The sequence below is a fragment of the Chelonoidis abingdonii genome, chromosome 7 (genome assembly GCF_003597395.2).
Source record: "Chelonoidis abingdonii isolate Lonesome George chromosome 7, CheloAbing_2.0, whole genome shotgun sequence".
In the NCBI taxonomy this organism is placed as follows: domain Eukaryota; kingdom Metazoa; phylum Chordata; order Testudines; family Testudinidae; genus Chelonoidis; species Chelonoidis abingdonii.
In genome coordinates, this window is record NC_133775.1 from 45,628,792 (window position 1) to 45,655,905 (window position 27,114).

The window sequence follows — 27,114 nt, forward strand, 5'->3', positions numbered from 1 at the left end:
TCAGGAGCATGGTTTCACCCTCTCCTGTGAAGAGGCAGGAAGCCCCACTCTCTCCACACAGGGACCTAAATAAACAAAAAAGGTCTCCGGCGAAGTCACTTCCTTCTGTGCTGACAGCACCAGAGACTGGCACAGATGACTGCTCCAAAACCTCAGGCATGGTGCACACGGGATGCAGAAACAAGGACTTGACCCCCCACATTGGGCAGCTTTACTTGGCACCAAAGCTACTGGCACTGCGGATGGACTCGGTACCGGCTGCATGGTCCACCCCAGTGCTGACAAGGCCATCAGCACTGAGACCAACAATAACCCCTGCTGTGGATGTGCCACCACTGGATGGCACTTAAATGTGGCCACCAGTGCCCTCTAAGGCTAAACAGAAATCTCTGCGTACATCAGCTCACTCTCTGAGACTCGTGGCACCGCAACCCATGGAGCAGCAACAATTCTTAAAAAATGCTGACATCTCCATGGCCCAGAGCCTGACTCTCCTCTCCTCAGCACCAAGCGTGCACTCTTTGATCAACCACTTACAACACCTGACCTGGCCACACTCACTGACAGTGAGAATGACATACCACAGCAGGCAGAGTTTTCCCCACCTGACTCTCCTCCACCACCGGAGCCACACCTATTTCAGAGCATGGTACTTTGCAAGAACCTGCCTCAATTTCCCTGTTTTGTCCCCCCATGAGCGGTGCCCCACATTTAATACTCTATGCAATGGCCACAGTGGTACCCATTGTCTGTCTGTGATGCCAGTCGTTCTCGCGGACCCTTCACCAGACCATGGACCTGGTCTGCACCTCTATCTGCACCTCCATCCAGCTCCATCTACATCCAGAGCTCCTGAGCCCCCTCTTGAAGAAGTGGGCTACGAACCTTTCCCTGAATCATCCTGTCATAATTCTCTGTCAGCTGCAGATGAAGCTCTGATGCCACTACCACCACAGAATGTGGATGATTTTAAGCAGTTCCAGGAACTTTTTAACAGGTTGACACTCAGCCAGGACATTCCATTAGAGGATATGCAGGAGACACAACACAGAATCCTGAAAATCTTCCAACTCTCTGGGCCATCAAAGATCACACTACTTATAAATGAGGCCCTACTGGAATCCCTGACACTATATGGTAGACCCCTGCCTCCATCCCACCAACAAGTGAAAGGGCTGAACATAGACTTCTTATTTTCCCACCCACAGCCCAACTCTCTTGTGATTGAGGCAGTGACCCACAGAACAAAGCAACCACAATACTGGCCAACACTGCAAGATAAGGACCTCTTGGGCCGCAAGGTTTACACCTCCTCCACTCTGAAATTCAAAATTGCAAATTACTCTGCCCTCCTCCCAAACTATGACTATGACAATTGCAACAAGTTATTTGAATTTACCTCCATATCCCAGAGGACAGAAGATCAGATTTTAAATCAGTTCTCGTCGAAGGTCAACTGGTGTCTAAGATGGAACTACAAGCATCCCTGGACATGGCAGACACAGCAGCCCATACTACTGCCCGCGGTAGTGACATGCAGGTCTTCCTGGCTGTCTTCATCTGACATCCCTAAAGACCTGCAAACCAAAGTGGATGACCTTCCCTTTGATAAGGATAAACTTTTTTCCAAAAAAACCAATGAAGTCCTTCACACCATGAAAGACTCCAAGGCCACTCTGCGCACACTGGAGATATACCCTTTCCTCCTCAGGAGGCAACGGTATCAACCTTATCAGAGGCCCCGCGCACAACAATATCACTGGCCCCAGCCTAAACCATATGATAATAGGCGGAACCACAGCAGATCTCCCAGGCACAGACAAAACCAAGCGCAACTAACTACATCCCACATGTCAGGAAACAAACAACAATTTTGAAGCCTTGGTCGGGGGTCTGCACGACTGTTCTTGGCACCACCACTTGCTTGTCCATTTGGCCACCGCCTCCAGTTTTTCCACTATGTCTGGAAACTGGTCACACAGGACCGCTGGGTCCGGGAAATAGTACAATCGGGCTACTCCGTCCCTTTCATTTCATGCCTACCCACCTTTCCCCCTTCCGCCTTACTCTTCAGGAACCCCTCTCATGAGCACTTACTTCAAGCAGAGGTGACTCATCTTCTACAGCTAGGTGCAGTGGACCCTGTACCAGCACAACATCAGGGAAAAGGGTTTTACTCTCACTATTTTCTGACCCAGAAGAAAGGTGGAGGATGGCGACCTATACTAGACCTACGAAGACTGAACAAATTCGTATTCGTACAAAAATTCAAGATAGTCACATTTGGCACAATAATACCTGTTCTGGAAAAGGGAACTGGTTCTCAGCCCTCGACCTACAGGATTCCTATTTTCATATATTTATATTTATTCACCTGTTCCAGAGTCGCTTTCTGTGATTCACAGTAGAGCATTATCACTTCCAATATAGAGTGTGACCCTTCGGACTCTCCATAGCACCGAGAGTGTTCTCCAGGACACTCACAGTAGTGGTGGCCCACCTACACAAACATGGAATTATACTTTTCCCTTATAACTGCCTTATCAAAGGCTGATCATATGAAGAGACATTAGAGGCCATTCGTTTTACCATCTCCTTCTTCCACAGTCTAGGCCTGCAAATAAACTTCCAAAAATCCACCCTGATATCCACACAGCAAATCGAGTTCATCGGAGCTCATCTGGACTCAATTTTGACCAGAGCCTCACTTCCATACACTGGATTCCTCACCATCACACATCTCATACACTCCTTATCTGTTTGCCCCAAAGCAGAGGCAAGAACATGCCTGCAGCTTCTTGGCCACGTGGCGGCCACCACCTTCGTGGTCAAATACACCAGACTGCATATGAGGTGCCTTGAGGGTTGGCTCAGCTCCATATAAAAACCCAGCAGGCACAACCTCCAAATGATTCTAACTCCTCCAGCAAAGGTATTAGTCTCCCTACAATGGTGGACAAAAACGGGAAATGTATGCATGGGCATCCCCTTTCATCAAAATTCCCCTGTGCTCATGCTCATGACAGGTGCTTCCCTGATAGGCTAGGGAGTGCACCTGGGAGATCACACAACACAAGGCAGATGGTCCCTGTCAGAGGCGCGTCTACACATAAATCTTCTAGAGCTCAGAGCAGTCAGATATGCTTTCTCCACTTTCTGCCAATCATAAGGAACAAATCTATTCGAGTCTTGACAGACAATGTAGCATGCATGTTCTACGTCAACAGATGTGGGATGGGGTGGGGGGGGGAAGGGCGTGATCCCACTCCCTGTGCACAGAAGCCATCCAGCTATGGAATTGGTGCATACAACATTGCATAGAGATCATTGCTTCCTACCTGCCTAGGTGTCAGAACACTACCACAGACACACTCAGCAGACACTTCTCACAAGAACATAAATGGGAATTACACCCCCCCAATACTGCAACAGCTCTTCTCCCACTGGGGCACCCGTCTTTAGATCTGTTTACCAGAACACAAAACCGCAAATGCCATTTATTCTACTCCAGAGCGGGACTTGGGACTGCGTACCTCAGAGACATGCTCCTCATTCCATGGAACAAGACACTCATGTATGCTTTCCCACCAGTCCCGCTGATACACAGAGTCTTGTACAAGATCAAAGAGAACAAGGCCAGGATCATACTTATTGCCCCAGCCTGGCCCAGACAGACAAGGTATCCTTACCTGCCGTGCATGTCCATCTGCCCTCCAAGAGCTCTTCCCAACACAGCGGATCTGCTCTCCCAGGGCAATGGTCGGATTCTCCATCCACAACTGCAGAAGCTCCATCTGATGGCATGGTTCCAAACACACAAACTTGCTTGTTCAGAGCAGCTCCAACATGTCCTCCTGCATAGTAGATAAGACTCCACTCATAAGACTTACCTGCAAAAGTGGAAATGGTTCTCCATATGGTGCTCCAACAGAAACTTGCTACCCTGCACCGTGCCTCTCCCTGATATCTTGGACTACCTCTTACAACTAAAAAAAGATGAACTAATGCTCAGCTCTATCAGAGTACACCTTGTGGCAGTTAATACCTTCCATGACACACTGGACGCGTTTTCAGTTTTCACTCACCCCACCATAAAATGCTTCCTTATAGGCTTTCAAAACATTTACTCTGAGATTCACCTACCCACAGCTACCTGGAATCTGAACCTAGTTCTCTGAGGTCTCATGAAAACTCCCTTTGAACCACTGGCTACTTCCTCCACACTACACATGTCCATGAAAGGGCTTTCTTAGTTGCCATAATGTCGGCAACAAGGGTTGGGGAAATAAGCGCACTAATGGCCTACCCTCCCTACACAATTTTCCTTAAAGACAAGATTGATGCGACTCCACCCCAAATTTCTTACCAAGGTGGCGTCCACCTTCCATCTCAATCAGCCAATACATGTACCTGCATTCTACCCCAAACCTCATAAGAACCCACAGGAAGTGGCATTACATACTCTTGATGTCAGACGTGCAATTGCCTTTTATTTGGACAGAACTAAGACATTCTGTAAATCACCTAGACTATTCATGTCCACTACTGAACGATCAAAGGGTGCTGCTGTTTCCAAGCAATGACTCTCCAAGTGGATAGACAAATGCATTAGGTCCTGCTGTTAGACCCAGAATGCTTAACCCCCCAAGGGCATAGAACACACTCTACTAGTGTGTTGTCAACATCCGTTGCATTCCTGAAAAAATACCTGTTACTGACATATGCAAGGCGGCTACATGGGCATCAGACCACATGTTTGCCAAACATTGCGCTATCATACAGGACACTATGGCAGATACCATAGTAGGCCACATAGTACTGTCTTCCATTATCAATGAGACAACTCCAGAGTCCCACCAACCATATTGGGTACTGCTTTACGTTCACCTGGAGTGGAGTACTCACAGGGACAGCACTTGAAGATGAAGAGAAGGTTACTCACCTTGTGCAGTTACTGAGGTTCTTCAAGATGTGAGTCCCTGTGGGTGCTCCACTACTCACCCTCCTCCTCTCTACTTTGGAGTACAAATCAGACGACTCTACGGTAAAAAAGGAACTGAGGGCGTGTGGGATGTGTGCGCACAGACAGATCCTAATGACACTGCGAGACAACACCTAAGCATGTGCGTCCCGACCAGTCACTGCTACCAAAGATCTCTGATTAACGGCACCAGGACGCACCATCATCTGAGTCGAGCACCCACAGGGGGACACATCTCGAAGAAGCTCAGTTACTACAAGGTGAGTAACCTTCTCATCTGTTTTATTCTGAACAATTTTGTTGAAAAAAATACAATAGTTCTATTTCAAAGTGCTTTTAAAAAAAAAAAGCCAAAAAACTCCACCAAAACAAAACAACTCCCACCCCCAATCCTGTATAATTGTTTAAAAACAAAAAGGGTATCTCTGGCAGAAAATGTAGTAATGCCTTAGTGCAGTACTAAGCCCCAGTAACTGGACAGACTATGGAGGAAATCTGGTTTAACTGAAGTCACTGACAAAGCTATTATTGATATCAGTGGGGTCAGATTTAATTTGCAAGTTTTTCCCCAAGCAGCTTTATTCCTGGTTGTCCCTTTAATAAACCGAAAACTCATTGAGAGTGCTCCTTTCATAACATCATCCATCAAATGACAGTTTCCCCTGGCAAAGATGTGGAGCTTCCTGTAGGTCATTTTGGGAGTTGTAATTCAGTTCTCCCTAGGAATATTAGAAACAACAGCATGGCACCAATGAAATAGAGAATTGATAAGTATTCTGTATAACTAGTCAGCCAAATAGCAGAAGGATGACAAATTTTTTAAATCAAATTTCAGACCTTTATAATGCCTGCTTTTTTAATAATAGTTGGCCTAAGAGGTTGGCATGAGCCCTGAAGAGTAGGGTTTAATATCCCTTCCAAAGTTGTTACTATAATTAATTATGATAACTCTAGATATTCTTGGTATCCATATGAATAGCTGATCCCTTTTTGAATCTTATTAAGTTCTTGGTGTGAGTCTTACTGAGTTCTTGGTCCATGGTATAGTATATGCGTTGTGTGAAAAAATATTTTATTTTATCAGTCTTTAGTTTGTCACTTTTTAATTTAATTTCTTGCTCCCCTTGTTGCAAGACCAGGAAGTTTCTGATCTACCTTCTCTAGATCTTCTTAATTATATTGTATGGTTTTATCATGCCCTCTCTTATTCATGTCCTTACTAAGGTAAACAATTCCAACCATTTCAGTCTCTTCATGTGAGAGCTTTTCCATGTCCTTGCTCATTCTTGTTATCATTCACTAAAACCTCTCTAATTCTAATATCCTTTTTCAGATGGGGTGACCAGTAATATGCACACTATTCTATATGAGGCTGCACAACTGATTTACATAAAGGAATTGTAATAGTCTCTGTGTTATTGACTGTCTCATTTCTTAGGTATCCTAACATCCTTTCCAGTTATGATACATTTAGTCAATGTCTGATTTCTGTGGTATAACTGTGCTGTAGTGGTTCGATCCTACCAAGTGCTGAGCGTTCTGGCCCTGATCCAGCAAAGCACTTAAATTCATGCTTAACTTTGGACATGTGAGTAGTTCCATTGAGATAAATGTGATGACATCTGTGTTGAAAAATGAGCACATGCTTAAGTGTGTGCGGGATCACAGCCAGATTGCTCTGCATCTTGCACCTAGTCCTTGGTGTCTGGAAGTATCAATGAAATCGGCAGTAATAGAGACCAGAGCAGCGTGGAGGAGAAAATATTGGTTTCTGACTTAAATAATAATACAAGTTCTATAAAAGTACAAGTGCTATAAAAAGCTGAATTTGGTTTTCAGAAGACAAACGTGTTCTGGACAATGAACACTGAGTCATGTGAAATTCAGTGAGGTATAAAAGAGACACAGAGTGGGTGAGGTACCATCTTTTATTGGATCAATTTCTGTTGCTGAAAGAGACAAGCTTTTGACCTTACACTGAGCTCTTCTTCAGGTCTGTGTAAGCTTGAAAGTTTGTTTCTTTCACCATCAGATAAAAGATAAAAGATTTTACTGCACCCACCTTGTCTCTCTAATATCCTGGGACCAACACAGCTACAAGAACACTGCAAACAATAATATATAAAAGGCAGCTGTAATAGGCTTGAAATCCCAGCTCCTCACCTGTGAGACCAACACAAGCCCAGTATATCAGGTAGTCTGTACTTCTGTCAAGGCTGCAGAGATGATATGAGGAGATGCATCTCGCTATCTTTCTACCCTTCATTCTTCTGCACTGATGAGGCATTAAATGCTCCTTTCACATGCTCATGGGAAATACAAGGTTGTTTGCTTCAGAGATACAACAAATCTTGGGTTTTTTTGCTTTGGTCAACCAATCTGAAAGGGGAATTTAAGCTACTGGTGCTGCTGTTACGCTGGTGAGTTGATGGTGTTTTTGTTATCTGGAGAATATTTGTGTGTATGGATTTGAGATTAAGGGTATGTCTACAGAGCAAAGAAAAATCCACAGTTGGCCCATGCCAGCCGACTTGGACTCGTGGAGCCCAGGCTGTGGGGCTGTTTAATTGCTGTGTAGACTTCTGGGCTTGGGTTGGAGCTTGGGCTCTAAGGCCCTGCAGAGTGTGAGGGTAACAGATCTCTGGTTCAAGCCCAAGCCCAGCAATGAAACAGCCGCACAGCATGAGCCCTGTGAGTCCGAGTTGGCTAGCACAGGTCAGCTGTGGGTTTTTCTTTGCTGTGTAGACAAACCCTGAATGTGTCAAACATGGGTCTCTGCTTAACCTTGAAAGTATTCTTTTATTTAAATGGTAAGGTCACTGCAACGTTTACAGAAATTTAGGAACTTGCTGAACTTGATCAGCATATGGTACCAGCTAGCCCCATTTCTACCAGCTCTTTTGTTATTTTGTTATTGTTATAGGTCTTAATGACAGTCGCAAGCCATAGTTCTGGATGTAGGGGTTAGTCCACCCTGGGGAGAATCATGACTGCTGTGGAGAAAGTAAATAAGGAAGTGTTATTTACTCCTCATAACACAAGAACTAGGGCTCACCAAATGAAATTAATAGGCAGCAGGTTTAAAACAAACAAAAGGAAGTATTTCTTCACACAACGCACAGTCAGCCTGTGGAACTCCTTGGCAGAGGGTGTTGTGAAGGCCAAGGCTATAACAGGGTTAAAAAAAGAACTAGGTAAGTTCATGGAGGATAGGTCCATCAATGGCTGTTAGCCAGGATGGGCAGGAATGGTGTCCCTAGCCTCTGTTTGCCAGAAGCTGCACATGGGCGACAGGGAATGGATCACTTGATGATTACCTGTTCTGTTCATTCCCTCTGGAGCACCTGGCATTGGCCACTGTCGGAAGACAGGATACTGGGCTAGATGGACCTTTGGTCTGACCCAGTATGGCCGTTCTTATGTTCTAACCTATAGCCTTAAGTGACATCCAGGAAAATGCTTGGTCCAACTCAGATAATAGCAGTGATCTGCCTGCTAGCTAAACCCTGCTGAGATTAAGGTAGATAATTTCCTATGAATTGCTGGCTCCTTAAATTCCTTTATGGCTAAAAGCATCTAATATTTATTAAGTCAAAAGGACTTAAGGAAAAGTTATTAAGAAACTGTGTGTGTAAGTAAGGAATGCTTTTATTTTTCTTTCATGTGTAAATTGCAGCTAATGGAATAACAACAGTTATTTTTAGCCATTTTATAAATGTGAGTTGCTACACTGAGTTGTTTGAACAGAAAGTTTCCGCTTTGCTTTGGAAAACTTGCTTTAGGACAATTATTTGTTTAAATGTTTTGAAAGCAGTCACTAAAACCCCCATAACATTCAGGATTTAAAATGTTCCAAGATGCAGTCTAAGCAATGTCATTTATCTTCTCTTTTACCTCATAACACACAGCAAATAATTTATATGGGGGCACCATTTTTTACAAAGTGAATACAGCACTGATTTCAAAAATCAGACTTTCCTGCACTTTTGGAGACAGGTGGCAACTGCAAATATACTTATTGTTACGATTGTGATGGCTTTGTTTTATAGAGCTTTTCCATGAGTTAAAAATGCTGAACTTGATCAGCATATGGTACCAGCTAGCCTCATCTCTACCAGCTCTTTTGTTATCTTGTTATTGTTATAGGTCTTAATGACAGTTGTAAGCCATAGTTCTGGATGTAGGGGTTAGTCCACCCTGGGGAGAAGAGGGAGAAACAGCAGTGTGGATTATGGAAATATGAATTGATTTAAAAAGCAGCTCTCTTGTAATAGAATGGAGCTCAAAGAAAGACTGAGGAGAAGCTGGTGAAAAGAGGATGGAATATGATGTGAAAATGATCATTTGAATGCTTTCCTTTTCATTCCCAGCTGCTGTTTCTGGTGAAAAGACATGCATTTGTATATCTTAAGGCAGGGTAAAAAAGGGCCAGATGAATGGAATTACTTGTTAGATATGTTTTCATTTTGAGTCAAATAAATTATGTGCATTTTAATAGACTGTGTGCATTTTACTAGACTGTATGCATATGTTAGCCACTTTTTCTTTATCATACAGCTGTAATATTAGGGACTACATTTTTTAAAAGTGTTCTCTTCTGTGTTTGTTCAAGTAAGTACAGTATTAACTTAATATTTGACAGTCCTTCAGATACAGACTTCAAAATTTAATTATATTAGTGGTTTGACCTAACCCTGTAACCTTCACTAATGTGCATACCAAAGAGGGAAAAATGTAGTCCATGATCAAGTGTTGGAGCAGTGATGATGAATCTTTTAGACATTCATTTTGATCAAGAATGCCGAAAATAGTTAATAGACACTGTTACACTTTGCTCTCACTCCACTCCAGTTTACTGCTTACTATTCCCTTCATTCTACTCGTCTGCTACACTCTCTTCCCTCCCTTTTCAGTTCATTCTTTCCATTTTAGCCTTCATTGTATTGAAGTATTTTGTCCCTCCATTGATGATTCTGTCTCCCTCAGCTTCAGGCCATCCATTGCGGGGTGTTCCAATTAACTCCACGTCTCTGGATATTGGACATTGAACAGAGTACTCTGCATCACTTGGATGCATAGATGTGTCTCCATTATTCTGGAGTGGGGAGTGAAAGAGTAAGGTCATCTAATTGCTTCTGCTACCACCAGGGCAAAGTGTAACAGGTTTTACACTATGCTCATGAAATGTCTTTCCCCACTTGTTTCCCATTCCCAGTAGGTGGTCCTCTCATCTTCATTTCATCACTTTTGTCCTTTTTTCAACTTCAACTGTGAGATCAGTATTTTGCATTGAAGAACGTTGGTTCTCCCCAGTTACCAGAGTTTCATTTAGTGGTTCTAATTAAGTTGTATGATTGTAATTATGCTATGCTATAATAAAATGATGCATGACCTACATTGTGTGTAAAAAGTAGTTAGAAACCCCCACCCATAGCTGCTACTTTAATTTTGTGTGTTGCATTAGTAATGTTGTTTGTTTGCTCCTGTTCTCTTCTGAAATGTTCCTGGATAAAAGTTGATTTTAACTTAAACTTCCTTATTTTATAATTACTGTAATTTCATTGTGACCAGATCTGTCTCATCTATCTGCCTGTAACAACATGAATATTATGTTACCACTACAGCCTTTGTGTTGGTGATGCTCGACAGAAGCCTTGAAACAACTTGTATTGGTTGTCAAAAATCTGTTGTTTCATTGGTTGCATAGTCAAAAGGCTCAGAGCTCTTGATCTACTCCATTGGAGAAATACTATTTACAGAGAAAAAACCCAGTATCTGATTTGTAAAGAAAATACTATTCACTAGAAAGTGAGACTAGTACTCATTAACAAGTAAAAACTAAAATTCAAATATCATTTAACTTGAGACAAAGAAAAATAAACATGTTTGGGGTTATTTAAAATAGTGGTTTCAAATATTCGAAGTGATGAAAACAGTACTTTAAATGTTAGATTCTGATCTTATTTCAAAAATCTACCTTGTACAGTAACTTATTTAAATGTATTGTGATTAGTTACTACTAAAACTATGCTACTAGATCTAGACCATGTATTTTCAGAGTACATCACTCTGGCTTTTCTTAAATGGTTTTATCAGTGTTAAATCAAGAATACTGATGTGGCTCAGTTTCTTTTGCAGGTGGCCTGTACTGTTAAACATAGTATACTTTTACTTTATAGTTCATTTGTACTCTGAAAAGTGACTCTGTGAAATTGGTACATTATTACCGACCTGTTTTTTGAGAGTATTCAATGTAATATCTCCTTTACTGGCTAAAATAAGTGTTTACTGTGTGTACTCTTTGCAGAACCAATACAGATATGGGAGAGTTAGCTGGATTCTGTTGTCTCTTTTGCATCATAAACAGAATAGTTAAGAAAGATTCTTTCTTTATACTCATATAGGAATTAATTAATTAAACTTTGTGCTCTTCTGTGTGTATTTATTATATATACACCACTTAAGAGACAGAGGAGAGCTTTGCAAAAATCCTGCTTTGTTAACACTGGTTAAGCTCTACTAGTCTCAACTCTGGGAACCTTGAGGCTTGTGTACGTGATGCTGCAGTCCAGTCCAGTGTGATTTGTAGAGCTCTCTAAGTGTTGTAACTGCTCCATGTACATCCTCCTGGGGCAAACAAAAAGATACCTAGTTTATGTTACTGTAGTCCTGTGTGATAGTGAGAATAAGGTAACTTTTTAGTTCATGCCAACAGAGTCTACATGGAACAGTTAGAGCCCAACACTGTAGTGCACTCTGCAAATCACACCCCTGTAGTCCGGACACTGGCGCCTTATCGATGGGCCAGTGGCTGCCACCAGTATTTTGAGGATCACGTCAATTATGTCTGCTCGAAGACAGGTTAGATGACACAATGCTTAAAATGTTTGTGGCTACCTATACTAGAATGGAGCTCAATCTGTATTAGGAACAGTGGGAAATTTTGACTAGACTTATGTGATGTTGTATGTTAGTACCCTCTCTGCTTGTGGAGAATGGTGAAAGGATTGTAATTACATATGTATGTTAGATTTATGTTGTACTTCATGAAACATTCTGCGGACACTAATTACCTTTTTATCTTTAGTTTCAACTGCTTTTCAGATCAGTTTGTGAATAAAACCAGAGATGCTGTCATTGAAGCGGTATACTGGTGAGGACGCCCCTTTTCATTTACTGGATGATAATAGAGGAATGTTTATTATCTTTTAGCAAGTGGAGAGCCTAGAGTATTTATGTACCAGCAAGCAACTTGGAAATTTTCTATCTTAAAAGATAATTATTGTCCACATAATAATCTATACAAGTGGCATTTGATGGAAGGGTACTCCCTTTTTTTCCCCCACAGTCCCCAGACCTCCCATACTGCTCAGGGAATAAGAATCTCACAAGCCAGAATCATGGGGGAAAAAAAAACAATAGAAGTTGCTTGTGGATGCATGATGTAACAGACAGACTTCGGACTTTACTATACTAGCCCTGCAGTAACACAGTGGTCTTTATCATACTAGTGTTTGTTCAGCAATAGTTACAACAGTTAATTACCTCTGTCTGAACATTCTCTAGTGGAGAAGTCCTTTGTGGAATGAAGTGTTGCCAACTCTCATGGTTTTATCATGAGTTCCATGATATTTGGAGCTGTTTTCTCAAAGCCCCAGCGGTTTGACTCAGTTGATTACATGAGAATTCCAGAGTTTAAGAAGGGTAAATTTCTAGCTCTGATAATTGTGCTTTGAACAAATGAAGTGCTATAAAATGTTGTTAAAATCAGGTGGCAGTCACACAGGACGTCTTAATTTTGGCATTACCTAAATTTTAAGTGCTTAACTCTGCAACCTTAACATTTTTTTATGTAGTTTTTTATACGTAATTTTCAGGTTCATTTAAAAAAAAAAGTGGGGAAAAAAACAAATTCCAAATGTGGAACCATGGTTCATCTGCAGAGTTCAAACCTTTAGTTCCACCATGCAGACCTCAGCCGCTTGAGGTAACAGTAACTGATAAAGGATGACAGCCTACTGCTGCTGTGTGGGCCATCTACCAGAGGGAAATGAGGCACACATTTTGTCAGTGCATTTCATAGCTATTTGCTGCCAGCAGAGCAATGCTGACACTCAGGAATCCCGGTTCTGAGGGAAATCTACTCTAATGATTACAGACTCTTCTTCCCCTGACCCTTTTAGTCTGTCCCAGCCCCCAGGCCCTACATCACAGTCCCCTGGCTCCAGACCTCAGACTCCCACCTTCTTCCTCCCTGCTCCAGACCCTTAGCCTAGTCTCCCCTCTCACCATCCCTTTGCATTCTAGCAGGGTAGATTTGATTTAAATCATGATTTAAATCCTTAGTCAGGAAGACTCAATTTAATCATGGATTTCTACGTAAAAGTGGCTTCTTTTTGGTTGTTATAACCTTAATACATATTCTTCACAACTCAGAGATAGATGTAGGTTTCATTTTTAGAAGGTACATACTATACATTTTTAAAGTGATTTATTTTGAAAACTTTTCAGATTAGTTTTACAGCTCTATCAGAAAATGAGTGATTGTTTGGTTATTTCATTTACCAAAGGTAATTGAAGCAGATATTCTTGAAGTCAGTGGGAGGTGAACTATCTCCAATTCAACAGGTTAATCATTCATATTTGGAGGATTTTCTTGCCATGCTGTCTTAGGAGGAGAAGAGCACCAGACCGACATTTAAATTATTTTATTTAACTATAACAACAGTGTTATGTATTCTGGATTTTTTTCTTCAACAGCAAACATATAATATTTTAATAAAACAAGCATATGAATTTTTGATTTTAAACATTCAAGTTTTTTAAAAATCAAGTTTGTTTTTGTTAAAATTGTTTTTAACTAAAAGTTTTTTTTAAACAAAAAAATAAAAACCAAAATTTAAATCATCTATGTCAGCCAGGGGAACATGAAAAACTTAAAATATTTGGCTTCTACAGCTAACTTAGTCATCTTCACCTTCATTTTCCTGTTTGTTCATAATCTGGAAAAGAAAAACAAACCTTCCTGCTTTTTCAGGTCCCAAACGATTTTTTGATTTGGAACGAATTAGTCCAAAGGAAAAAATATTCTTTCTACACCAGCAGAAGAAGCTACTAGTATTAAAAGTGAGATTATCCCTTCAACAGTCTCTGAATCCAAGTGCTTAAGTGACTTCCACCATTTCACTGGTGTGACTTTCTTTAAAACATCATCAGCAAACATACATTTCTTGAATGGTTCTTATTCCCAAACTGGGTCTCTTTTACGGCCTGCTGACATTATGCGTTTTCCCTTCTAGTGAAAGAATGGTAGATCTCAAATCAATGAAGGCTACACTTGGAAAGACCTCAAGACTTCTGGAATTTGCTGCGCAAACAGTTTCACTTTTGTTTCAACTGCCTGTCCCTCCCTCCTCAAATTTATCTCCAGACTTCTTCTCCTTCTCCAGATCTATTCTGCTCCCTACAATCTTCTATTCATTGAACTTTTTGAAGCTTTGCACTTTTAGGAGACGTAAGGGATTGACTCTCTGTACACAAATTTGCAGAGGGGCAGCAGAGTTGAGGTCTGTTATTTCTCACCTCTGTATATTATTTGTTTGTTTATTTAAAAACATTTTTGCTGTTATCAAACATATTATCTCTGGAGACACAAATCCACAGTTTGAGAACTGCAAAACTAAACATCTCTGTTGGTATCTTCTAGTCTGAGTACTGAGTCCCACTGCGTAGATAGAAAGATTAACCTAAATAATCTATAAAGAAGCCTCTGGAACCCCATAAGATTGGATCCCTAATCCATGAACTATTGGATTTACAAAACTTTTCTTAAACATTACCTGAATATATTGTCTCATACTATAGAATTAGAATTTATAATCCCTATTCCATGATGAAATATCTTTGAACTATAATCAGAGGGGTAGCCGTGTTAGTCTGGATCTGTGAAAGCAACAAAGAGTCCTGTGGCACCTTATAGACTAACAGATGTTTTGGAGCATGAGCTTTCGTGGGTGAATACCCACTTCGTTGGATGCATCTATAATATATCATAATTAAAACTCTTTAGATAGATGTTTTCCTCAAAAAGCATTTTATCAAAAAAATCTGATTTAAATAAAAAAATGCTGATTTTTATCCACCCTGCATTCTAGTCTGTCTGTTTATTCCTTTATGATTCCTGGTCTGAATAGGGAGAGCATTCAGAGCTCAGGAGAGACAGTCACTCGGGTTTAGTATCCTGTGCCTGGTACCACAGCGGCTTCTGACCATTGGGAGGAGCAACTGTAGGGCAAGTGCAGTTCTGCCCTGACAGGCTGGTCTGGAGCATTCTCGGTGTAGGCGAAGTCTCTGTGGAATTTAGCTTCCAAAGTCTAACAAACCTCTAATGACCATGTACAAACTAAGATTTTTGAGAGACTCACAATTTGGTGGTATGGCAAGAGTGATTAGGTTATTTTTATTTTCCTCAAAACTTCAGTGGACTGTTCTTGTTCTTTTTTTGTTTTTAAAATAAATTACTATTTCAATAAAAGCATTTCCTTTTGAGATAAAATTATCCGTTTTTAGGGTTGGATTTGTAGAAAAAGCAATCGCTTAGTTTTTTCATGTATCTTTTGCCCAGATTCACACTGATGATTGTTAAAGGACAAGGTTGCGAATCATTCACTGTTTGGTAGCACTGTACCAAACTTAAAGAAAAATGCCAATCAGTGCCCTAATATTTGAAAATATGGGCAAGAGGTTGTTTCCCTTTTTCTGTTTGTTTTATATATTAAACCAGGGATCGGCAACCTTTGGCACGTGGCTCACCAGGGTAAGCACCCTGGCTGACTGGGCCGGTTTGTTTACCTGCCACATCGGCAGGTTTGGCTGATCGTGGCTCCCACTGGCTGCAGTTCGCCGTTCCAGGCCAATGGGGGCTGTGGGAAGCGGCGCGAGCCATGTGCCAAAGGTTGCCGATCCCGGTAATAAACCACCCATCCATAGAATGACATTTTAAAAAATAATCTTAAAATGTATGAGCTTTTTGAGTAAACTTGGTACACTATTACCATTACTTCTTGGCAGTGGTGCAGCTGCTGTTTGTATGTTCAGTAGCAGGTTAGTTGTGGCTGACTTTTGGCTTCCCAGTCCCACCTCTGTACTGACAGCTTTCTTTTGTGGCATCCTCTGTGCCACTAGAGGCTGTCGTCTTCCTTTTGACTAGGCAGCTGGGACTCTTCCCTCCTGCTGGTTCCCTAACTAGTCTGTGCCCCAATGCTCTGCAAAGCAAAGAGAGGCGCCAGAATGTGGAAACTTAACTCTGAATTTCCAGATTTCAGACCTTTTGGTTTTTCCATACATGTAATCTAAATTCTGGAATTTCCTGGCTTTCAAGGATTTAATTTGGATTTTTTAATGTTCTAATATTTTTAGCAGAAGTGAATGATAATGTCTTTGAACTATAACAGAAGAGTTTGGTTTTTTTTGTTTGGTTTTTTTGCTGGGAATTACCTGATAAGGTGTACTGAGACCTTATCTCTGTACTATTAACAGTGTCCCTAACTATCCCACTTCCATAGAACAGTGCAGTTGTCTGACCAGTGCATTTCTCTTGCATGCAGGAATTGTCAGGTTGGGCTAAATAGCTCTCTTCCTTCATCTTTCCACTGCTAGGGGATATTTTTTATGATTCTCTCTTCTCTGCTCTCCTTCTGTTAGGTTCATGCTGCTCTCTGCTCTGTGTGTGTCTCATACAGAGGGGGTGACCGAGAAGCCAGCAGAGAGAGATCAGAGAGAGGACTGAGCTGCCTGGCTTTGCGTTGGCCGTCTTATGTGGCAGTATCAGGATTTCACTCTCTTAGGGCCTTAATAGTGAAGGGCTCAAATGTGAGAAGTTTGGCCTTGATCCAGCAAAGAACTTAAATATGTGCTTAACTTTCAGTATCTGAATAATTGCACTGATGTCACTGGATCAGGCCCAGGTGCTTAGCACAATAACAGCCTTCAGTGTGGTTTTTTTTTAATGGTCAAAGGAGGAATAAAAAGCATGATAGGAACTTTGAAGAAAGGGAATTGCTGTGGGAGGGGAAAGGTTGAAAGAAGTTTGAATGGGTCCCAAGAAAGGAGAAAATTGGGAGTTGGAGGGAAAGAGACATGAGGGAGTTCCAAGAGGGGAAAGAGCTCAGGGGCAGGAAGAGCAAAGGAAACACCACCCGAATGACACCCAAACAGGGCATTTTACAGTGGAGAGAGAGAGAAACAGGGAATACAAGGAGGAAACAAGGAAGAATTGAGAGAGAGAAACAGGTGAATACAGGAGAGAACAAAGAGCAGGACCTAACTAGCAGCAGCTGTATTCAGCAACATGGGAAAAAGCAAGGAGGTACAAAATAGAATGGGGTGGATGTGTAAGAGGTAAAGGATTGAGAGAAGAGGAGTTGCTTCCTTTTGAAAAAGGGAAAAGGAGGTACAGGAAAATGAAAGAGAGTTTAAAAAAAAAAAGATAGAGGGGAAAAAAAGCCTTAGGAAGAAATGAGAAAAGGAAAAATAACATGGCGAGAAAGAAAAAGGAAATAATGAAATAGAATAAGTGAGGGAGTAGTGGGGAAAGAAGATGTAAAAAATCTGTCACTTCTAAGTTACTGATTTTTATTTATGCTCCTATATGTGATAATATTTCCCTAGCAGATGTCCTATCTCTCTGCAAGTTTACGGGGATGGTTAGTTATTTTGAGCACCCGTTATATGAAGATTGTTGGCTATCTTATCTCAGCTCTGTAGTTAAATAATTGGTGTTGTCATGGTTGCTACTTTTTAAAAAAAATATTTCTCCCTCTCCCCTGGGCAATTTTGAAATGTTTCTGGAGTGGACCTAGTGTACCTGTCTCTTGGTGTAGGATTAATCCCTTTTTCCTAAAGGGATACATTCTCTTTTCTATTCCTCTGCTTATAATTAGGGTGGTCACCTAGTTGAGGGTCTGCTTGCTTTCTTGAGGCCCAGTCTTGTGTTGTGGATCATACACTGAACCAGCTGGAATGGTACTGTTCCTTTTCTTAAAAAGAAAAGAAGTTTGAACTGAATGGGAAAATGGATTTTCCTGCCTCTGATGAAGTTCAGTTCTGGATACATAAAGAATCATTGCTAGGAAAGATAGAGGTGCTTCTAAAAAGCCAGTCATCCCTGCCCCCAACCTTCATCCATCCCATTAAAATACACCAGATTGTACATACTAGCAGCATATATTATAAAAAGAAAAATAAATAAATTTCTCTGATGGTATACCTGCAAATCCCCACCCAACATATTTTAAAAGTTATTCAGTTCAAACAGTGTGCTGTACCAAGTAACATGCTTACTATAGTTTTAAAGAATCAAGTACAAAGAATTCTAGTGAGTTCACCACACTCAAATCTGATGTAGTGTTAGGCCTGTCTATGTCGGAAAAATTCGTCAGTTTTACTGGTGTAGTTAAACTCCTTCCAAAGTGTCATAAAGCTGGAAAAAGGCACTCTTAGTGGAATGAGAGTGTTTACATAGTGGGTTTTGCTGGTATAACTATATTGGTTTAAATTCACACCTAAGCTACATTGGTATGACTTTCCCATGTAGACGGCACCTTAGTCTTCATTCATTTATAGTTAGGCGCCAGTGTTTTTTGTGTAAAGAAAAATATAAATTTGTACATTCCCAAGTTACCTTTTCCATCAGTATGCACCCTTCTCTGGTATATAAGCGTTATTGTTTAATGTAATAGTCTCTCCTTTCAAGTTGGTAAATCAACTATCAAAATTCCATTATGCATTTCAGACTCCAACTTTCAGAATATGACACAATTTGAACTTCTTTGTTTATAGAGGATCATAAATCTGCTTTTTAGGATAAGATTGCGGTGAGCAAAGACTGTATCCTACAAAACCTTTATGAAAAAGTATTGTATACACATTATGAGTGAAATCCTGGCTCTGATGAAGTCAATAGGAGTCTTGCCATTGACTTAAATAAGGCCAGGATTTCACTCTATATTTTTAGCCATTTGTGGTGTTCTGGTTGAGAAGGGGATATTGAACAACATTTTAGTACTTTTAGTGTCTGACCAAAAGAAAATATGATTAATCTACTCTTGATGATTTTTTTTTGCACAAAATGAAGATTAATTAAAGTAGGATTTTGCATTCTGAGTATTGATCTGTGTAAGTTAATGAAAATCCTCTTCTCTTTGATGATGACTGTAATTTTTAAAATTCAGGCCTTGTCCTTCCTAGCTAGTAATGAATAAGGCTACATTTTAGTCATAGGTATTTTTAGTAAAAGTCATGGACAGGTCATGGGCAGTAAACAAAAATTCACAGCCTGTGACCTGTCCATGACTTGTACTATATACCCCTAACTAAAACTTGGGCCAGGTGGCAGTCCGGGGTCACCACGGGTGCTGGGGGGAGGCAGGCAGCAGCTCCCCAGAAATGGGCTGCATGTCCCTTCAGCTCCTAGTGGGAGGGAGGGCTGGGGGGCTTCAGATTGCTGCCCCCACCACGAGCGCTGGCTCCGCAGCTCCCATTGGCTGGGAACCACAGCCAATGAGAGCTTCAGGGGCAATACCTGCAGGCAGGAGCAGCACGCAGAGCCTCCTGGTCCCTCCACCTAGGAGGTGCAGGGACATACCAGCTGGTTTCTGGGACCCCTCCAAGGTAAGTGCTGTCCCGCACCCCAACCCACTGCTCCAGCCCCGAGCGCCTTCCCATGTCCAAACTGCTGCTGCTGCTGCACTGGCTGCTTCAGAAGTCATGGAGATCATGGAAAAATCACAGAATCTGTGACTTCTGTGACATCCGTGACAGACACACAACCTTAGTAATGAATGTGATGCCAGTCATCTAACTGAAAGAGCAGACCAGTAATATTTTTCAAAAGCAATGCTGTGAGTTGGCAGGAGATTTTCTACAGCAGATGGTCATCATCACCTGTGCATTAAACATCATTCTTATATTCCTCAGCTCTACTTTTTTTGGATGATGCATATACCATGGTGATGGATGCCGTATACTAATAACCCAGATAGATAGATGTACAGTTAAGCAAGAAAAAGAAAATCATTCTTATATTTTGGGTGCCTGCAGTGGCTTTCTCCACAGAAGCATAGAGATCTATGTTTGTGGGAAAGCTGGAGGAATGGTACGGTGTGGTCAGTGAAACTGTGAACTGCCAAGAATTACTGGACTATAACCCTTATGGGAGGTGCAATATCTGCTACAACATTATATAAATAAATAGACTATGCTGAGATGCTTCATGCCTTGCCTCTGGAATGAGAAAGTGACTTCCATTCCCCTCCTACTTGGGCTTTGCACAGGGGATTGGAATTTCACCCATAGTGTGAGATACTTCAGGAAAATAAATCTACCGTTTTTGTAGTTGAGGGATTTTTGAAGCCTGTATAACTAACAAAACCATTAGTGTAATGTTTATATGTATATACAGAAAGTTTTCTGAAGAGTAGGGTAGTTGTCTGTTGTTTTAACTACAAAGTTAATTTGTTTATGCAAATATATGAAGTTTTCTATTTTTAAAGGCAACAATGTTATTGCTTTTAGCATTAGGTAATACATTGCAAAATAATTTTATTTCCCAAGTTAAACAGTATATACTCTTCTGAAAGCACCCAAATCTAGCATTACAGGTTCCATAGATGAAAATAATCCACTAGAAGCTAGAATCAAGGATATTTCTTATGTTTGAAGATTCATGTAACTTTTTCATCAGAGAAGAATAAATATTTGTGTTAAATCTTTAAAGTGAAAGAGGATATAAATTAGTGCTCTTTTTCTAATGAGTACACGTCTTTCTGTCCAACAAACAGATATGTCTTAGGTGCAGGCCCCTGGAAATGAAGATCGATTAGAAAACTGAGTTCAAGTTTCATTCAGGAGAAAGGGTCACTGTACAATAAGTGTCAATTTTAAATATGTTTTAATACTTAATATGCATGAATACATATATAACATGATTATTTACAATTAATACACCCAAACAGTGTTTAGAAGACACCTAGAAAGCATCTTAGATGCATCTTATTTTCCTTCATTTTTAAAATCTGAATAGCACCTGTAATTGAGGGAGAAAACTGAGCCCTGGAAGCTAGGTAGGACTTCCATCTATTGATCTGTGTAAACCCAGCTTACACTGTCAGGGGAGAAGCAGTCAACTGCTGAGCTGCTTTGTCACTGACATAAGCTGAGAGAGGATTTTTTTGTCTATACTGTTTATACACCCGTCTATAGACCTGCTGGCTGGTTGAATTTTAAAGAGTGCAGAGGTTTAAAGACTTGTCCCCTGAGGGATGCTCCTGCCAGTTGGGAAGCGAGATGAGGTTGTGTTTTGCAGAAGTTGTGTGTGTATGTACGTGTGTGCTGGTTGGGGTGGGGGTGGGGTGGGAGGCAGAGCAATGGCAAAGTACTGTAGTTCATCTGAGTCTCAAAAATGTTGCATAATGTACTTTATGTTCTGTTAATATCTTCCTTTTGTTTCCTTCCTTGTGCAGTAATTTATTTTTTTTTAAAAAAAAGCTCCAGTGGGAAACTTGATGAAAATTGGAAGTACATTTCCCTCCCTATTTTAAATCAGTTCTGTAGTCACCAAGCAGCAATTAATATTGTTCGTAGTAAGACAAAAATGATGTTTTATACTAAGATGTATATTAAAAGTGAAAATGGTTGAAGGTCGCAGGGTCCCTGTGTTGAGCTTTATTATCTGAGGACACAAAATTTAAAAAATTATAATTTTCTTCTGTCAAAGATATAAAAAATTTTGTGAGCCTGAAAGAATGATCTATTTGAAAATTAATAGTTACAAGTTTGGACTGCTTTTTTCTTTAGTTTGTGGAGTGTTTTTAATTGCTTTTTTTCTACTTTGTGTGTTCGTGTGTGTATGTTTTATTCCCTGCAATTTCCACATTGGCCCTTTGCTGCCAGCCAAAACTGAGACTGAACAGCAGTCTCTTTGGAGAATAGTATATGTGCTACTACATAGAGATTTTCCATAATCAAGAGAGTTAGTATCCTTCTCCAAAACACAGCATATTACTTTCATCCTATTCTTTATCTCTGTTATCACACACAGTGAAAATCCCAAAGCTGCTCCAGAACTCAGGGACAATAGGCTTTCTCATTCTTACTGTATGTAGTAAGGTAGTGATCTATCAGGGCACACACTATATCCTTGAAAAAAGGTGTAAACATTTCACTTATGCAATGTTTACAGAGTTTTAAAATATACAGACCTTGCTGGTTAATATATTAATATTTTTCCGTGTGTGTTTTACACTGTGTAAAACAAGGCAAATACTTAACGTAAGGTGTGCATTCAGTGCAGTGTACTGCATGACTTTAAGTATATGGTAGTTGCTGTCCCATCCGGCAAAGTGCTCAGCATTCTTTCACTTGAGTGAGGTTTGAGGGTTCACAGCACCTCGGAGGATCAAGCACCTAAATCCTCACCCTTGGCGCTGGAAGTTTGGAACCTGCACACTCAATCCTGCAAACACTTACTTAGTGGGATGACTGATACGGGTACCTTTATGTGCAGAAGTGCTTGCAGGTTTGGTATAGTAAGCAAGTGCTGCACATCACTGAGCCAACTACATTTCATCATCAACAACCTTCCCCCTAAGTTTAAACGTTTCACAGAGGACTTGTTTTCCCAGCTGGTTTGCTGGAAGCAAGAAAATAAATACAGTTTTTGGATCTTGTAAGATCAGTGTTATACATTTATTCAGATTTGCTGACTGCTGATCTGTTAGCTCTGATTTTTCTAGAGAGGTCTTGTACTTCTTAAAAACATTAGGACATTTTTTATATTTTAATTAACACATTTTATTTGCCACTAAACAGCTTCTTAAATAAAAATGTGCAGAAAAGAAACACAGTATCCATTACATGATGGTCTGAACACTGCAGGAATGGTCTTTCTTTCAATGAATTAATAATGAGGTTTTCTTGTGAAAGCCTTACTGCTGTACTGAAGAGATAACCATATAAATTTCTACTTTGTGCCAAAAGAAGATTTTCATCTTTTTCAGCATTTGACTATGAAACACATATAGAGTTGTTATACCTCTCAGTGATTCATTCTGCTGCCAACTTCATTCCCTTTTCTCTGCCTGCATTTTAATTGAAACAACATTTGTATTTTTGAGCCAGGATCTGTCAGAAGTCCCTGTGGCTAGTCTGTGGTACAAGTAGCAGCAGACGTGGCTTACCCATATGGTGCAGTGCTTCTTGTAAAATCCATATGGCCTTGTTGAAGGGAATCCCAGTGGGGATGTGAAGGGTGTTAATACCCTTCAGGCCAGGCCTTTCCCTCCTGGGGCTTCTATGGCATTGTCTTTGCAATCTGCCAAAGCACAAACTTAATTCCTTTTTAATAATCAATTATTTCAGTCCAGGAACGTGTGCTATATTTCTTGCAACCAAATATTTCTTTAAAATGGTTTTTCTAGCAAACACTATAGCAGAAATACTTAAATAAAATGTCATTTTAAAATCTTAACATTATTTCTTCAATCTGTATTTACAGGAGATGCTGCAGAGTGTGCCGAAGTTCTGCTTTCCCTTTGACGTTGAAAGGTTTGTGGTACAGTGATCATTTATTTAAAAATATTTAACTCAATGTATTCTAAATTATATATCTGTTTAGTGAAATTGAAAATAACTTTTTGAAAGTCTAGACTTAAAGAAATAAGAACAAAACAAAATGCACTGCATCCTCTGGTATTGCACCTGGAGGCGAAAAGAATAAACACTAAACATTTTTTCCTTTGTTCTCCAAGTATGTATTTAGGCACTAGTAGAAAAATATTGCAGTATAATACACCCTTGCTAGGATTTTAAGAATTCTCTTTTGATATAAAGCTGCATCCTGGCTCCCAACTTCCTCCAGCCCAATTGTAAACACCATCTGTGTAATATAAAGATACAAGATAGATAGTTTCCTCCCAATATCAGCTTTAAAGAAATGGTGCAATATACCAGAATATAAAAACTCACTGTGCAGTTTTAAAAATAACCCATGATTTGTGTTTTATCTTAGATAAGAATTAAAAGAACTTAAATTACATGCCAGTAACTGAATGTGCACGGACAGCAATGGATTTTTCTGAGGGTAGATTCAAGACCTTTGTTTGTAAGTGGTAGTTCACCTTCCTGATATCAGTTGTAGTGTGGCTTCCACATATCTGTTGTTACTCATTTGAAATGTTCGTACAAGATATTTTTTATAAGCTCCAAATATTTATTTTACTTCATCAAAATATTTGATAATGAGTTTAATGATTATTAATTTAACCAATTGTGTAGATTTGTAGTTTGGAAAATTCACATTGTGTCTGTCCGTGAGTCAGTTGATATTGTGTTACCAGTAGAAGCTTGGTTTGTACAATTAATGAATGTACACCCAGCTAGCCTTCAGATCTCGCTGGTCTCAGTGGTATTAGCATCAGTTGCATGAAGGGATTCGAGGAGAAGGGCCCCCAGAGATGTTACAATTTAGGAAACAGAAGACAGGAAAACTAATGCGTATATGGTAGTGAAGAAGGGCTTGGAAGAGAAGCCAGATGCAACATAGAACCTCACAAATACATGTTATCTGATAGTAAACTTGGTCACCTAACCTCTTAGATGTTGCGCTTCAGTTGAGTTGTTTGGCTTTTGAACTGCTTAAACACATAATCCCTTTTACAAGTTTTATGACTCAGCCAATACTGTTGATAATGTTTTGTATTCATGCATTAAAGCCTTTACATTCTTGTGCTTACAATATGTACTGGCTCTGTGAGCTAAGATCAAGTGTAAGTAGTCTCTTGGTCTATCCAAGGCCATGATCAAGTGTCTTGATGTTTTTGGTCTTTTGACCTCGAGATGAAAACCCTGTCTGTGTCTCTTGGACCTTGAAGTGAAAAAATTATCTAAGTTATATCTGTTTCAAATTGATAGTGAAGGTGCAGCATGGAAATCAGATTTGATGATGACAGAAGCAGGTCAGGTTCTGTTGCTGCCATCCAGTGGCACAAACCTAGTCAGTAGCAATAGATAAATGATTTCTACAAATTGCTCTATGTGATTGTTAGCTATTAACAGGCAAAGCAATGTCTGTAGTTTAGGTTACCTAGCATTTCCATTTTAAAGGCTCTTTTCAGTTTACTGTTTTCTCAAAGTTTTACCTGTTGGGCTGAGATTTGGTAGGTGTGCTCTGTGCAAGAGTAAGGAAAAGAAGCATTTATTTTTGCTAAGAAAATTTTGTTGTTTGTTTTTTTAAAATGGCTGTAATGCCCAAATACAAGATAATGGACATTTGAAATTTGGCAGGGACATATTCTTTAGGTCATAGATGTGCTAATTATTGGTTTGGTGGGTTTAATTTGGACAAGTTATAAAGATTTAAAATGTTCATTTTGTGCATGTATGCTGGTTTATTCTAACCATAAAACTAAGGAACTCCCAAACTTTCTTCTGACAATGTACATACATGATTATCTAAACCTAGTAAAAATTTTCATTGAAAAGGTGACCTCTCAGAGTGCCATTGGTGTGCTTTTTTATGTATATAACAAAGTAGAATGGAATCCCAGGTTTTATAGTTAGAGCATTCTGGAAAACAGTCCTCGAAGGAGAATATGAAAGGAGGTATGGCTCTGAAGGATTTATGCCATTATACATATGATATAGAAAGGTACGAATAAAATGAGACGAGCTCTTGTCTCATTGATTCTCTATCTTGTACATTATAGAGTTCTGTGACTTGCTAGTATGATATGATGGAATTTCATTCTTTCTTCCTTCTTTATTTTTTAAAAAAATGGAAATCCATAAAAAAGTAGATTAATAATTTTTAAAGTTACAAAGGTAAGCTCTCTGAAGTCTGGAAGTGACAAGGTACCCTGCACATCCTGCATGTTATGATGAAGTCTTAATTGTGTGATCACATATTACATCTTTCCACAGGACACCTTCCTAATTCTGTGCACAAACTGGACAGTGAATAAGGCAAAACTATGTAGTGAATTGAGCTGGGTCCAGAACATCTTGCCCTATTCTCCATACTAGTCATCTGATTTGTCACAAAAGAGATAAGAGCCTGCAAGAGAGGGAAGATAAAGGTAGTCGTCTGGGATCTATCCGATGTGGGTTCTATTTCTGCCTCTGCCACAGGTTTCCTATATGATCTTGAACTTACTCTTTGTTCCTCAGTTTGGGATTTGTAAAATGGTGATAATATTTGTCAGCCTATTAGTAGTGATGTGAAGATAAATTATTTAAGGTGTGTGAGGCTCTCAGATACTTGATGAAAACCCTGGGAAAGCCCATAAAAGGTTGAGTTCTGCAATCTTAATGTTCTTTTCATGTAACATTTTTGTATTTACTATTTAATGTTGTTTTCCTGGACAGAAACTCCACATTGTAAACTTTTACATACTGACCTAGTCACCTCAAAGAAAGGTCATTGTTTTGAAGATGTTTTGTTTTGAGATCATCCCATGAACTTTTACTGTGTAGGCCAGTGTAACTAAATGTGCCTCAGAGGTGCTAGTCTTGAGGGAAGAAGGTGATAGAAGACTACATTTTTGAGCCAGTGGCAGTAGCTTCCCACAGAAACATTTGATACCTCCTTCCTGAGCCCAGGAGAAGGGTAAACACAGGGCTGTTGCTAAGGTCTTCCACTCACCCACATAGGCAGAAGCAGGAAATAGAGCTTTCGGATTCAGCACGCCCGGTAGGTGGAGTTAGGGAATTTCTAAACATGTTTGCAAATGTGGCATTTTGCTTGGTCACTAGCATTGGGAACTCCATGGCTCAGATAACAAAAGGAGTTTGCGTAGATGCATGAAATATCTCATTTGTGTATGTCATGTGTCAAACATGAGTGCAGTACATGTATACACCAGATTGTTGTTATCCAGTTGCTCAAAAGTGCTGGGCTGTTGTCTTTGGGCCAAATCTTACACTTAGTACACAGCTTCTGGATACCCCAGACTTCAAGGGAAGATCTGTGTGGAGGGAGAGGTGTGGGTGCAGAGTCTTCATCAGTCCACTAAGCATCAGTAGGGCAACTCTGCGGCAGCTTGAGGCTGCAGTAGCCCCAGGTACTCTTACTTCCAACT

General features: G+C 40.2%; 1 protein-coding gene across 2 annotated transcripts in view; it reads left to right on the forward strand.

Annotated features, from left to right (window-relative positions):
* DENND1B (DENN domain containing 1B) overlaps positions 1–27,114 on the forward strand; it is a 250,487-nt gene that overhangs the window by 83,159 nt on the left and 140,214 nt on the right. For both annotated transcript variants that reach the window (XM_032770891.2, XM_032770892.2), the window contains exon 4: positions 23,535–23,584. In XM_032770891.2, the coding sequence (XP_032626782.1) occupies positions 23,535–23,584 (50 nt within the window). The remainder of the gene's footprint in view (positions 1–23,534; positions 23,585–27,114) is intronic.